At 44.9% G+C, this 15,523-nt stretch overlaps 1 protein-coding gene across 2 annotated transcripts in view; it reads right to left on the bottom strand.

Annotated features, from left to right (window-relative positions):
* The window catches only part of lars2 (leucyl-tRNA synthetase 2, mitochondrial), a 60,355-nt gene that overhangs the window by 3,535 nt on the left and 41,297 nt on the right, over positions 1 to 15,523 (bottom strand). Inside the window, exons 14-20 of one of the 2 annotated variants that reach the window (XM_015357004.2) lie at positions 14,744 to 14,881; positions 14,225 to 14,328; positions 10,749 to 10,931; positions 10,047 to 10,216; positions 5,843 to 5,920; positions 5,059 to 5,170; positions 891 to 1,018 (exon numbers count right to left, since the gene is read on the bottom strand). In XM_015357004.2, coding sequence (XP_015212490.2) covers positions 891 to 1,018; positions 5,059 to 5,170; positions 5,843 to 5,920; positions 10,047 to 10,216; positions 10,749 to 10,931; positions 14,225 to 14,328; positions 14,744 to 14,881 — 913 coding nt within the window. Of the gene's footprint in view, positions 1 to 890; positions 1,019 to 5,058; positions 5,171 to 5,222; positions 5,430 to 5,842; positions 5,921 to 10,046; positions 10,217 to 10,748; positions 10,932 to 14,224; positions 14,329 to 14,743; positions 14,882 to 15,523 lie in introns of those variants that run through there. The other variant, XM_069195231.1, reaches the window with a different exon arrangement.

Below are 15,523 nucleotides of genomic sequence, written 5' to 3'. Positions count from 1 at the left end.
TGAGCTTCTTAGAGGCTGTTAAGGGACATTGTAAAGGTTCCAGTCTAACCTCCTGTTAAACGTGCTGTGCTATCCGTTTTAACACTGAAGACCCTCATCTGCAGTTTACAAACAAGCAGCGAACAGGATGGGCACGATTTCCAGGCCAGTGGAAGAATGCCCCATGGGAAAAAGGCTCAGGAAGTGGGACTGAGGAAAGCCAGTGTCGTCACCATCTTAGGACACCAGGAAAGTCATGTTAATCAAAAACAATTACAAGGGAAGCAATAAACCAAACTTGTGCTGAACCGTATCAAACAATGCTTCCCTCAGTAAAAAGCAGACCTTAATGGGGCCCTTTTCTCTCACCACATCTTTACACTCTAGAAGGCAGATGTCCAGTGTTCAATCATCCTGGTTACTGCTCCAAAGTAACTCCGCTGTTTATTAATGCTAAGAAGAAAAGCTTAGGAAGCTTGACTTCTATCGTGATACTGTAACAAGAAGTCTAATCTTTGAAACGCCCTCTTTCAATCAGACACCAATAAGATCTGATCCAATCACCAAATATATATAGGTACAAGAAGATTTGCAATAGTGTCACTTTAAAGCATCACTTGAATATGGATTTGTTCGATAATGAGATGAACATTATTTCATGCTCTGTATTCAAAAGAAGTTCATTCTGGATCTGCCTCAACACTACAACAGAAAGCCATTTATATATATATATAAATATACATGGAGTAACAATATACAGGGAGTATATTGAAAAACAAACCAAGCCTATCTCTACTGAAATCTGAAAATCATACATGACCTGGTCAGTGACAGACTGTGCAATTGTGCAAGGAGAAGGAGAAGGGCCACTCTACAGCCAGCTCTGCGTGGACAGGCTTGTTTGATCTCACCCTGACAGAGACTTCCACCGTGTCGGGAGTTTGGAGGTATTCTGGGTCCACACTGGGCCAGTCCTGCTGCAACACATGAGAGTCCCACTGCAGGCCATGGGACAGTCTGTTCTTCACCTGCGACATACCTGTGGAACACAGTCAATAAGGCATCGCACTCACACCGAGCCCCAGGCAATCAATCCGGTGCCACAGAAACAGCCCTCTCAAGACATGTTGTAAAACAGTACGGAATACCTGTAAGAACAGAGGAAGAACGAATTGTAATGTTGTTTGTTCAATGTAGGTAAATCAACACACTATGAAACTGTGGCCTAAAATCAGTTTTCACTCACTCCCAGAATGAGTCACCTAAATTTGATTGGAAACGGTCGTTTTCACACATGAGTAGTTAACTAGCATCAGACCTACTGTATGAGAAGGACAGTCATCACTCCACAACACATGATCTAACTGGAAAAATATTTAGCGCTGAACCAAAGTGAAGAGTTACATGAAAGCCTTTCAGTTAGATGGATCCTTTTCTACATAAGTCCTAGAAGCTCTGATTTGCACAGGGGCTAGAGTGAAATGTCAGATTGTCTAGAAAAACAAGTATTTAATGATCATCTCCCAAGTCTAAGCAGTAGGACATGATTCTGAGCTGGGGATATCAAGCAGACAGACCTCTGAGGTGTAATTCCACGTGATTCTTTAAGGTAAGACATTAGAACCCTGTTTACCAGAGTTCACACACACTGTTAGTCATCTGTGTTGCAGACTGCCATATTCAGGGTGATTTGCCATCTGCATGAAGTTAACATGAAATAACGTCAAATGAATTAAATGGAAACGAAGCTGGACATGCAACAAAGACACCAAGCAGAGCAAATGAGCCAGAACTTATCTGTCAGTCGAGAGCTGCGAGGGAGTCAAAGAAAAGGCAGACAGAGAGCAGAGTTCGAGGAGGAAATCGACTCTCGCAGCCAGACGAGGGTGAAGATACAGGAGTAAGACAGTAAAGGAGATGAAACAGTCAAGACGGAGGTGACAGAGACAGGGCGAGCAGGCCCTGGAGACGAGGACCTTCACCTGACAGCCTGCTTTGTGAGCAGAAAGGGGAGACAGGGAAAGGGAAGAAATCCACGTGGAATATAGTGAAATACTGAAAGAAAATGAGCAAGAAGAGCAGGGGGTGGCGAGGGAAGGGATTTCACCTTGACAGCAGGAAACGCAAAGGAGGGGACGGAGAACAGCCGGGAGGAAGAGAGCACCAGTCCAGTACCGCTGCCCTGGCCCAGCCCAGAAGGACCAGGACAGGACACAGGCAGAGGAGAGGACTGCTGGGGTGCTGTGGTAGGATCCAGGACAGAAAGACAATCCGAAGCAGGACCGATACAATACAGCTAATATGACAGGAAGTGTAAAAGTCAACATTTCTCCCAGCTCCTAAGTTGTGTTGTGCTCACAGTCCTAAAAGTAACATTACCAACTTAGCTCCAGGCGGGGCTGCACACTGGTGGTGCTGGAGGGGATCCCCATTACCTGTAAAGTGCTTTGAGTGGAGTGTCCAGAAAAGCGCTATATAAGTGCAAGCAAGTATTATTATTATTATTATTATTATTATTATGATTAATCTAACGTGAGGTAGCTGTGCAAATATAAGGGCTTCACTATATTAAAGAGTTTACATTGAGAACGTGTCTAATGCAGTCTGTGGCCCATTCAGCGTATTCTAAGAGAAACAGTTCCACTATTTTAGAGGTTTAGCGGAGCTGGGGTTGTGTTTGAGAGTCAAATATATATACACAAACACCACAGTTTCTAATTTCAGATCAGGCTTCTACTCGCTTCTCAGGAGTTAACAAAAACAGAGCTGTTTAAAATCCCATATCCTCTTGAAGCCGAGACAGAAACACAGGGAGTTTCTTGTAGCAGGAGGTTAAGAGAAGGAAATTTCTCCTGGGAGCTCTGGATCCTGTCTACTCGGAATTCAAGATGAACACAAGACTCCAGTGTCTGGGAAATTCCATGCAGGAATTTAACAAGCTCTGAATTCAGAACACTGCACAGCACAAAAATGCCAACAAACTCCGATGCCTGAGACTGTCCTTTCACGTTAATGCCAGTCTGTATGTGTAGCCAGTTACCTTTGTGAACGCAAAAGCTCAGGGCTCTGATATATTATCCTATGCAATGATACTTAATAAGCTACCCATTTATTAAACATTTTCACACACCGTGTCATATTCACATAAAAGATAAAGGAGGTGTTGCCAGGATAGGTACAGGCCGAATCGTGGCTGGGCATTTCCATCAAGATAACACATTCCCCAAACTGTGAATGTTAGCAGCTCCACAACGTGTAGCATTAGCCAACTGTACTGTTAACTTGGCCCCCAATATGAAAACAGTGCTCTATCACTGTTAAACTATGCAAATCACACTGAACATGGGAATGAATAAGAAACAGCACAAATGAGCCTGAATCTGGGAAAAAAAAACAAAATGCACATATTATAAATGGGATGTTAGGATTTTGCTCGACTCCCAATTAGCTGCAATCACTCCAAATATGCAACACCCACGAAGTGCCCTCAAAGCAGCCCAGTGCTCCCGGTGATCTCGATAAGAAACCGTGCATGCTGAATAGTTTGCATTGCTACTGTAGTTTTTGCACTGGACCTAACCTGACAATACTCCACGATCTGCAGTACATTCAGAGGTGAAAACGCCCAGAGTAAATGTGGTCCTGTATCCCTTTATAACATACCAGTTGACTTAAATGGCATTCCTTATCTGTTTTATGGATTTCAGGGCTAGGATCAGAGCTGTCACAGCTACAGTAAATAAAAAAAAAACCCACATATATCTGCAGGGTTCGGTGCACAAGTCTTTTTTTTTTTTGCATTTGCCTGGCTGTAAACAAAACTCAGAAATGACAAAACATGGGCCAAGGGAGTAGTATCCGCGGTGTATCAGCCTTTTAAGGAAAGGGCAGGTGTCCGAATGCCAGATCCCAGTGGGCTCCAAGCAGCAGAAGCAGCTTCACTCTCGCCATGTGAACATAACTTTGTTTCTGGTCAGTAATGGGACCAGCGTGAGGCCTGGATGTGGGACCCCTGGCCACTCCACACGCCCCTTTGTAAAATTCACAACAGGGTCGCTGTACTCCGGAGATGCGAGGCTTTCAGGAAGGATCTGCGTTTCCCCGTCCTGTGGCGTGTGTGGAGAACTGTGGGTGCCCCGAGTGGAAAACAGCGCAGTCCTCGCAGCTGTGCGCTGCCCCGGGCGCTGAGCTGACCAGGGATTGTTGTTTTGACTAGCAACGAGCGAAGAGTGAATGAACAATGCCACATCCTTCTCATCGCCGGCTCACCATCGAGAACCACGACTTCTTTTATTATTCTTATTACTTTTTTTTTTTAGTGGACTACGGACGTGGGGAGAGGTGTCGCACCAAATCACGGTGCATTTGTAGTTTTCAGACAAGCTGGGTGCACCTATACAGGTCAGATGTTTCCAATTTTCCCGTTTTGCCACACCAGGATGTACATGCACACTCTTGTTTTGCCACCCCCCTGTGTGTGCTTTGATCCTGGGCAGTGTGACGGCTCTCCGGGGCCTCGCTGGTGCCCCAGCGCAGCGCGGGGTTTCCATTTCCAGGGGAAAGGCCAAGGTCAGACGCTGCGAGCCTTCCTGAGCGGCCCTGCCCCCGGCCTCAGTCACACGGGAGAGCGACGCCACCGGCCAGGATAATGGATGATGCAACGGCAGCCAGAGTGCTCCAGTACGCTCCCCACACACCTGCTCTCAGTGGGGAGGAGAACAGAGTGACGGCATCTTTTTTACAGTCTAGTGTCCCCGTCACTATACTGGGGCATTAGGACCCACACAGACGGCAGGGTGAGCGCCCCCTGCTGGACCCACTCACACCTCCTCCAGCAGCAACCTGAGCTTCTCCCAGGAGTCTCCCCTCCAGGTACTGGCCCGGCCCATATTTGCTGAGCTCCAGGGGGCGGCCAGCTGGGAGTTTTGGGGGAGTGACATGGCTGCTGGCAGAAAAGCCATGCTCCCAGCCCTTCCTCCTAAAACCCGCTCGGGGAGCTTGGCAGCGCCAGGAAAGAAGGCATTAAAAACAAGGAGCGGCACGACGCACAAGACCTCGGAGAGGGGACGGTTCGCTCACCTGCCCAGAGCTCGGAGGCCAGGTGGGGGGCCATGGGAGCGGTCATGACGCACAGGGCGGCCAGAGCCTCCTCAAACTCCACGCTGTGCAGCACCACCCGTGGGGAGACGCGCTGCGGAGAGGCACGAGAGCCCGGTGAGGGAGTTGCGCCAACGGGCAACTGGAATCTCTTTGTGTGGTCTCTCACCCCCACCCAGCCCGGATTTACACCTCGTGACGAGGTCCTCATCACGGAGGGGAGAGGGAGTTTGGACGAGCCAGACTCTGGCAGCCGATAGAGGCGAACTGATCTACAGCAGGGGCGTTCCAACGCTGGCCCTGGAGAGCCCCCGTCCAGCAGCCGTTACAGAACACTACTACATCACCAATTTCTAAACGGGAGGAACAACGAATTGCAATCAGTCAAGCAGGTGATTTATTACGTAACAGAAACTTAAAGATCATTTAGGACCAAAATCTTGGTGCCCCTCAGCCCGTAAGGACCAGTGTTCTCCTAACTGAATACACGGCTTGCTGAACTCATCAGTAATTTACAGGTCTTCCCAGTCTTCGGAAACGGGGGAGCTCTAAGACTAACTGGATTGGGGCTCTCCAGGACCAGGGCTGGACACCCCGGATCTATGTCCTAATCAAACTAGGGGAGTGGTGAACAGTAATGAGCAGCACCTGTTATCTTCCTCGTTGGAGCCTTGCCAAACAATAGCCGAACCACAATGCACTTAGCCTTACAACTGTCACGCTCACACAAACACAAAACAAGGTACTCGTGCACTATCCCACTCACAGAGAGCGTGTTGGTTAGGCCCATGAGGCGAGAGATCGCAGCATTGAGCAGGAAGTCCTCTGTGAAGTGATGTGTCACCTGGAAGAACAAAAAACAGTGAAGGAATATCACTGTCGTGCTCCCAAAGCAGAAGGACATTCAGCAGCACCTGATTCTAAATTCAGAGGCATAATTTTCAGGTACTGGGGTGCTAACACACGCATGACCAGGACTGCAGCAGCCACAGACAGAGGGTGCTGTAACACACATTCTGCCCACGCAGATAAAAAAAGTGGTTGCAGATTTAGATGATCTTTTCATCTCCACATGTTTCACCATGAAAAGGCTGATGTCAGTGGTCTTCGGTGAAATGAATCACTGCAGGAGTCACATTTGGGAAAGACTGGGACGGCTATTTTTAAGGTGTCAAAGTGGAGGATTAAGGTTTCAAAAGCCCTACAACTGTATCACTGCCTTGCAACGGCGTTAACTCAAAACCGCAAGATGTGGGCAGGCTTCAAGGCCAGACTATATCTCTTTGTCTCACTAACAACAGTACAGAACATAACACAGCGGTGCTTTAAAGGCGATACTCTCAGCGGACTTATCTTTACAACCTCCCTGCCATGCCACAAAAGCTGACTGACAAAACAAATACACCCTGAAATCAGCCTGAACAAAAGACAGCGGCATTCCATTTCCTGTCCAAATGTGCTACTGACAGGGGATCCCAGCACTCAACTCCACATCAAATCGCAGGCAGCAAGATCAGCGGAAACCCCCACTAGCCCAGACTCCAGAGTGAACACGGAGCTGCGATACCGCGTCTGTGAGGAAGCCACTTGAATTAGTAACATCTCACTTCTCAAAAAGCCTGCAGATTTGCTAATCAAGCTTCCTCAAAATTGAGTGCAGGCTTACTGATTTATGGCCTTTTAAGTTTTTTTCCCATTCCAATGAGGAACTTGAGAATGTAATCCGGGCGAATATTTATGACCAGAATCAGATTGCTAATTTCACCAAATATAAAATTTGGCATTGCTTATTTTGCATTAAACTAGCTGTCCTTAAACAGATTTGTAAATAATGACATTTCTCACTTAAACTTATAAGGTTAGACTTACAATCAAGTTCAAATGTTATTTTCATCAAAAGCTGTAAGCGATACCTTTAACACAAGGTCATTTTGCCCAAGCCTAAACCAGTACGTTTACATTTCAGTAATATAAAGCATAGGTGCCAAATACGATCAACAAGGCTGGGGACATAAGAACATAAACACCCCTGGTTTAAGAAACAAGACACCTTCAAGTTTTTTGCTTTCATCAAGCTTAAGAAGTCTCTACAAAAAAGGGATAAATGAATGTTATAAAATACTTCCTTTGCTGCTAGAAAGCATCATTACCACAGGTAAGAAACAGGTAAAGTCGATAAGGGACAGTAAATTCTGAAATGTTAAAAGAAATTGGTTCTGCTCATGCTGAGAGCAGAAAACCATGAATGTAGTGATACTAAATTCACTTTATTTGTTCAGTTTAAATCACACCAGAAGCCCCAGTTTTCATAGAATCCCTGGACCATTACTGACACCCACTGGAAAAGGTAGGTACTGCAGAAAGCTGAAGCCCAGAGAGCCAGGTTTTCTGGTCTTCCTTTTACCTGAGCCATTCAGGACCTAAATGAACTCATTATTTGGACAACAGTTGGACTGAGTGAAGTATTTCTTTGGTCTTAATAAGATGGAAAGTTAGAGAGACCTATAAAATTCTCTATTATTCTTCAAATGAATAAAACTGGTTACATGTAAGAGAGTTACAAAATATCTTATATGCATTTCTATGAAAAATATTTAGCTTAATAACAATTCATTATTTTCTTAATTTATATAATTATGAATCATTATTAATGATTCATTTTTACGGATACCTTCTAATGTTTGAATATATGACACACGAATGGTCACAAATTAGCCAACTCTTGAATCTGATCTAAATCTTTTTTTTATTTCATCTGCTGCTTCTACAGTGTTTCACAATTCACAGATTTTGAAGTAATCCACAAACTTGATTAGTTTACTCACTATGCCAGAATCTCGATCATTGATATAAATCAGGAAGAGCAGTGGTCCCAGTACAGATCCCTGTGGTACACCACTAATTACCTCAATCAAACCTCAATCAAACACTGTTACAATGTTTCAAATCATTAGCAAATTTACAGCCCTATTCTACCCTTTGTTCAGGAATTCGGAGCACGTTCAGGCATGTAGAGAAAGTGTTATTCCTAAATTAAGCCAAAATAAATATGACTTGATCTGAGATTTTATGTAAATTGTCAAAAACATGGGTGATATTACATACTGTGAATATTCAAGAGCACATAAAAACTTTTGCAGTCTTCATTAATGTTAAAATAATGACTCTTGTATTCAAAATATACAAATGAATGGCTGTTTACAATCACCTGACAGTCTTGCCAGCTTGAGTAGAAAGAAGAGTCTCTATGAGCCTCTGGTGAAGTTAAAAGCTGCTCACAAACTAAATGTCACTTCGCACAGCACTGGTTAAGTAGTGAGGTCACTGACCCGTGTTACTATTTTAAAACCAAAGATATCCATGTCTAGCATGCAAGGAATTCAGCTGGGTTTCTAATATTATTTGTCCTCCAAAGGTCACTGTGTTCTAGTACAAAGGCCACATTTATGTTCAAGTGAAACTGCTACTGATGTCATTTAATGAGAGAAGTGTTTGCAACACATCAGAAAATAAATGGGTTGTTTATCCAGTGCCCATCGAAAGTCCAAGCTGATTTGTTCTGTACTTTTAGTTGAGATTTTCCTTTTGAGGAAAAAAGAGCAGAAATGTTGAAAAATCACTTTCTTCACCCCTTTTTCCCTGGTATCATTTTCATATCTTCCCTTGTTTTTGTGTACGATTAATTGCAATGTTCTCCTCTTTTCAGCCCCTGAAGAAACAGACCAGCAGTCACGCTATTCAGCTCAGTTGTCACAGAACGACCTGCTGGAACCTACTAGAGATGGACGGTTTTCACTGTATTTCCTGCAACAAGAATATACAGAAAGAAAAAACGAAAGGGGGAACAGCATTTTAGCCCATCATATCTTCTATGTAACTGTGTCTAATCGATTTCTCAGTGCAATTAGATGTCACAACATTACTTCTGTTGCTGGGTATAAAATTCTGAATACACATTTTTATGAAATGCTATTTTGATTGAACATTTCATTATGCTTTCATCCCTGACATGGTTCTCCCTGTATAATTTTTTTTCTGTGTTATCGGGGACTGATAATGGGTGGCTGGTTTGTGGTCAATTCCTCTGTTCCACCAACTTGGCCAGTTGCTAAGATACCGAAACCAGAAGGGGGCTCGACTCAGCCAGCCTCGCTCAGCTTGCATGAGGAGGCAGTGCAGACAGATGCTGTAGTGCAGTGGGCTACCTCTCAGACAATACTCTGCTCACAGCCCACTGGCACATGGGAGCAATGAGCCCTTACAACTCATAATAATTAATAATAATGGCTTACACATATAACAGTGCTTTTCTGGACACTCCACTCAAAAGCGCTTTACAGGTAATGGGGACCCCCTCCACCACCACCAGTGTACAGCCCCACCTGGATGATGTGACGGCAGCCACAGTGCACCAATACACACCCCACACACCAGCTCTCAGTGGGGAGGAGAGCAGAGTGATGAAGCCAGGCCAGAGATGGGGATTATTAGGAGTCCAGGGGGAAATTTGGCCATGACGCCGGGGTTACACCCCTAGTCTTTATGAGGAACATCCAGGGATTTTTAATGACCACAAAGAGTCAGGACCTCCGTTTTACGTCTCACCTGAAGAGCACCATACTGGGGCACTAGGACCCACATAGACCACAGGATGAGCGCCCCCTGCTGGCCCCACTAACACCTCTTCCAGCAGCAACCTGAGCTTCTCCCAGGAGTCTCCCCTCCAGGTACTGACCCGGCTCACACCTGCTGAGCTTCAGTGAGCTGCAGGGTGATAAGGTTGCTGGCTGAGACTGAAAAAATGTAATGTTGTGACATCTAACTGTGTCAAACGCTGCAGTTTGTGAGCCTCTTTGGCTGCTGTACTACCCTCAAGCGATTCCGAGACGACTGGATGCTGCACAACTGCAATAAAAAGGTAAAGCATTCACAGCACAGCGCACAAGGCAGAAACGGCTGCCGGTCCTGACCTGCGACACCGCGTAGTTCTTGTTCTCCCAGATTCTCCTGGCCTCCGCCTTCTCCTGGGCGCTCAGCAGCTGCGGAGCCGGGACCCCCCCGGTGCAGCGGGCGTCCGCCAGCCTGGTGACCAGCGCCCAGAGGCGGGCCTGCCAGCGCAGCACCCCGGGAATGGCGTCCGCTGGAAGACCGTCAGACAGGAGACGTGTTCCCGTGGTGCCAGGCGCGACAGACCTTTCCCGCTGAGACCCCGGGCTGAGCTCTCGGCGCGGCACTGTGTGACCCGACCCGCCTGCGGTGCCGTCCCGTCACAGCTCAGAAATCTACAGACTGGGCTCCCTGGCTTTACTGTTATTATTAAATAATAAGAATAATAATTTCCTGTGATAGTACTGGAACAAACACTGTCACAGGAAAGAGGGACTGCTGTGAGACACGACAGGAACTGCACTTTCTTTACATTTTGGAGGAAGGCTCTTCGCCCAAACCACCCTAGTGAACCATCCAGCTGTACAACAGCGTCTAAATGTAATTCGCTTTGTACAAAAGATTCAGCTGAGTAAACGAGTAATTAGACCCTCCCCACAAGCTCCCCGGTGTCTTTCTGGACCAGCTCGCCGCGAGCCTGGCAGTTCGGGAGGTTCGACAGCCTCTCACCAGCGGGCAGGCGGCGGAACTGCCCCCACACCCCCAAACGAAAACGGCGCTCTCACTCTTGACATCCCAGAGGATGTCCTGCTCGGGCGGGCCGGCGTAGAGGATGTACAGGCGCACGGTGTCGATCCCGTACTGCTTCACCACCTCCTGCGGGTCCAGGCCGTTGTGCTTCGACTTGCTCATCTTCTCCCAGGTGACCTGCAGCTTCCTCCCCGTGCCGGCCTGCACGGGCTCTGGGCCTGGAAGACGAGGGGCGCAGCAGGGGGGTCAAGGGGGGTTTACAGCCCTGCCCAGGCTTGTGCAGCACCACAGAGCACAGGGGGCCCTGTCCTGCTGGGGTCAGGTGACCTCCGGGCTGGAAGCCGCTGCTCAGCTTCACTACTCTGGCGATTCAGGAGCTGGCCGAAGTCTCCATCAGTGGCTGATGTCAAGACGCGCCGAGAGCCTGCAGGCTTACGGCTCCTGTTCGAGTATGTTGATTGCCTGGCAGGGTGGTATAAGGTGCTCTGTAGGTACAGGACCAGCTTAAAGCAAACTGTACACCCCTTAAAAAAGGACTAGAATCACACATTTGGCATGTACAGTACCTGAAAATTTACTTTAAAGTATGTGTTAGTACCACACACTATAAAGTAATAGTAAGATTCGAAATCATAAAAGAAGTAAGACACTCTTGGCTTAAAGAAGCAGGATTTTTAGATGCTGTTCTGGAGAAAACTGAAATAATTCAGTTGGTAACAATAATCTACATACATTTTTGCCAGGTTTACACAACCTGATTTTCCTTATTTCTGTTAGAAAATTAAACACTGGATCTGAAACACTGTATCTGTGCGAGTGCAAGCTTTCAATTCTTAGAACTACAATAAATCGTGAATATTTTAAGATGTGACATTCATACACCATGCTCAGATTAGCCTTAAATTACTGGTGATATTTTGTCAGTAGGTAAACCACATACATTTAAAGGCATAAATCTGTTTTATTTTTCACAATAATTTTTAATCAATCCCTTCTTTTTCCCCATAATACTATTATATTAATGGCACAGCTGTGCTCTTTCTTTGCTCCTCAGAAGCACGACAAAAAGCACCGTTCCGTAATCAGAGTCTTGCTGTTCCTTATTGTGTTGCTATTAACCGAATCATACCCTTCATTAAAACATGAAAAAGATAATTATGTCCTGTCTGGTTGCCTTCTCTACAGAACACAGTAATTACTTATTAACTCTATTTATACAACATTTAAAAAATTACGATTTGGCTTATATTACAAATGCAGATACAGCCATGGGCTTTTGTCACAGGTTTGTTAATAATACTAAACTGAATTAAAAAAGTAAATGGAAAACTCGAACACATTTCTCATAACTTGAGCTGTCCTTTTAGCATGTAAACCACAAAGGAATACTGAACCAATACTGATTGCTGCAGCTGCTTAGATACAAGGAGCTAATTTTGCTACTCATAAGCTGATGCAGTGATTACTGCACAATGTGATCATGAACTTTAATGTTGGCATCACCATCTAAGCATGACTACCACTGCCCTGTTCTTTTCAGGTTCACACACTAACGTGCTGTCAGCACATTCCTGTGCAGGGAAAAATGCAGCACGTTGCACAGTAAATCCCTCTCAGGGTAGATTCCTCTCTTTATTCCCCAATGATCAATGCAGTTTAACCACATTAGACAGTCCAATCAAAGTCTGATCACTGGGCAACACTTCACCACGACTCGTTCGGAAACAATCGAAAAAGTATAAGAGGATACAAGTGGAAGCTACGGGGAAGAGCATTTAAAACCGAGAACAGGGAGGCACATTCCTATCAGAAGGGTTGTGGGGGTCTGGAACAAACTACCCAGCCAAGCTCCTGAAGCTGAAGCAGAAACCCTGGCTTACTCTCAAGAAAAATTTGTATGAGGTGTTGGACCGACTATCCTAAATTCCAAACAAGCTTAATTGGCAGGAAGGCCTCCTCTCGTAGACTTTCCTATGATCTTATGTCTCGTCCTCCAGATCACAGTCACAGACCTTGCAGAATCCATTTCTGCTGGAATCATTAAAACTTTCCATGAATTACTTGGGAAGCAAGTAGTTTCTGCCTGGTGGCTGTCTTAAAAAATGTTGTTTTTTCTCCTTTTTGAGAAAATATTTTATGAAGTAATTTTGCTGCTTACATCATCTAACAAGGGCAAAGAAACTCATTCGAGAGTTTTTTTAAAAAAAGAACATTTTGAAAATGTTTTTTCTCAAGATTACCTGACTCCTCTAGGCTCAAATGTACACAAAATTCACAACATACTAAATGCCATCCAGCATAAAACATGATCACCCAGTGTAGCGATCATTCGCGCATATAATCGTTTCAGAAATTCACACATAATATTAGATATATGTTTTTACTAGATACACTCCAACTAAAGTACACTTAACAGTCCTGGGAATGTTAAAGATGCCCTGCTTGCTTTAATATCGTGGCTTGATGCAGTAACTTATCTGAATCGGAATTTGTTCAGATATTTCAAACAGCAAATATAGCTCTCATTTTCGGCTGCTGTTATAGCATAACTTAAGAGCATGTTTATCCTGTTGCTAGACAACTGACAAACCAATTCCAGTAAGAAAAAACAATCTACACTGATGGAAAAAAACAAATCAACTATTTTTCTTTTTTAAGTGTCAGTTACTAACTCAATTTTATATGACCTGGGAGATGGGAGCTTAAGAAAAAACATCCATGTTTGTTTGTTTTAAATCTTTTTTTTCTTTCCACTTTGGGCAAAAGCAATAAGCACATCAGAGAGACGAATCAGGATGAACATGACCATGGATTTGGCCAGCGTGCTTACAGGCTCACTGTCCAAGAAGTAAGGTTATGAATGAGAAGTCAGTGTTATGAAAAATAGAACAAATCTCTAACTGGGAGCCAGTAACATTCAAATGTTTGGAAACACCCTATACAGAGTGGTTAGGGAGAACAATATTGTCCATTTGTCTTCACTGCGATCCATACACCCCCTGAAGTGATGACTGTCTACTTTTCTGCAAGACACCACACACAACGATAGGGAAATTCAAGTCTAACGGCAGCCTCATGCATCATCCTTTCATGAGGAAAGCTGCTTAAAAAGAAAGGGGTAAGTGAGTTTGCCCAGATATTCAATTTAAGGTACTTAATGTCTGAAAATGCTTCCTTTCTCCAGTAAATTGTACTAGACAATATGGGTGGCTCTTACTTACTGGTTTATTGACTACTTTTCACACTCGAATATTTGTCTCTTTCAAAATTTGCCACAGATATTGATGAGGCCGCTGTCTGATACATGTTAAGGTCCCATATCTGCCATGCGTTTACTTGGGAAGCTGTACAAGTGGGGAAAAGGTTGCTCTGCTTTCTTACAAATCATGCTAGAACTCACATCTGAGCAGCCCCTTCTGGGAAGGACTGGACTACACAGTTTTACCCTCCCGAGAAACGGGGAACTCTGTACCCTCGGCCCCGGACGCTGCCGCACCCGGGCCGGGCTCACCTGAGAAGTCGACGTCCTCTCTCCTGAGGTACTGCCCGCTGTCTCCCAGCCGGAAGGTCTGCCCTTTGATGAGGCCCTGGACCAGCAACTTGTGAAAAGGCTCCCTTCCAAAGACAACAAAACCCCCAGTCTCCAGTCAAACACCACTGAGATCGCAGCTAAATCCCCCAGCCACAAGCGCCAGGCAAACTGCAGCACGTGGCGCTAGTGTTTTAACTGCTGCTCTGAATCTACAGTACATTCACGGCAAATCACTGCCGCGTATACCAAACCACAAAATAAAATCAGCTGCGATTCTGGTTTTCTTCCTGTCCTCCGACAGACCGTTTTGGTTCTCATCTGTAGGAATAACTTGCGTAAAAAAATGCAAATTATTTTCACATTTTACAGGCAGTTAAAAGCTCGTCTCCATTTCTGCAATGCGGTCACACGGTCATGGGATGTTCAAAATGTGATTATCATTTGACATCAAAGCCAACGTCAGATTAATGAGTAGAGTGATGAACGATTTCACTGTACCTGTGTGAAACCAAGTTCTTGTCTCTGCAGAAGTGGCTGAAAAACCTGGCATAATACAAGTGCATGACAGCATGCTCCTTGCCTCCGATATATAAATCCACAGGCATCCAGTAATCCGCAAGAGACCGATCAAAGGGCCTAAAGAACGAAAAGAGTGAACGTGGAGTTGAGAGACGCGAATTTCAGAGTCTGGAACATTTTCTGCATGAAACAGTAAACTATAGCAAGGAAGGAAAGGCCAAAAAAGCATCACGTTAACAAAAAGTGAAAATAACTTCTGAAAATCTCGGTCAGGCTGATATTAGTTTGCTTCAGTATAGTATGACATTCCTCCACACCAGAGAGGCTATGGAACCAGTCTGACAGCATGATTCCCAGGTGAGTGCACTTGCAATGTTAGCAGAAACACTGCCCACGGCTACAGCAAATATTTATTTTTGCTGCACAGTCGAACATATGCATTTGTGATTAGGAGGTTATTATGAATAATATGTACAGTATAATACAGTGATTTTATTTGGAGTTCTATGGCAGGACAACTCAGATATAAGGATCACTGGAAGGTTTGGCCACCACAGTGAATAAAACACACTATAAACACTAGAGGACAGTCTTGCTCCAAAATGAGCAGGACTAAGCTACAAAATCTTAGTCTATCTACCCGGCATCTAGCAGGGTTGACATTCATCAATTAAAACCTGAGGACATACCATACAGTAATAGGAATAGAAAACCACCCCGAAGGGCTTAATAAGGCACCACAGCAGACTGAACTCTAAT

Source organism: Lepisosteus oculatus, chromosome 10 (assembly GCF_040954835.1).
Source record: "Lepisosteus oculatus isolate fLepOcu1 chromosome 10, fLepOcu1.hap2, whole genome shotgun sequence".
Taxonomy (NCBI): domain Eukaryota; kingdom Metazoa; phylum Chordata; class Actinopteri; order Semionotiformes; family Lepisosteidae; genus Lepisosteus; species Lepisosteus oculatus.
This window is presented reverse-complemented; position numbering and strand designations above follow the sequence as displayed.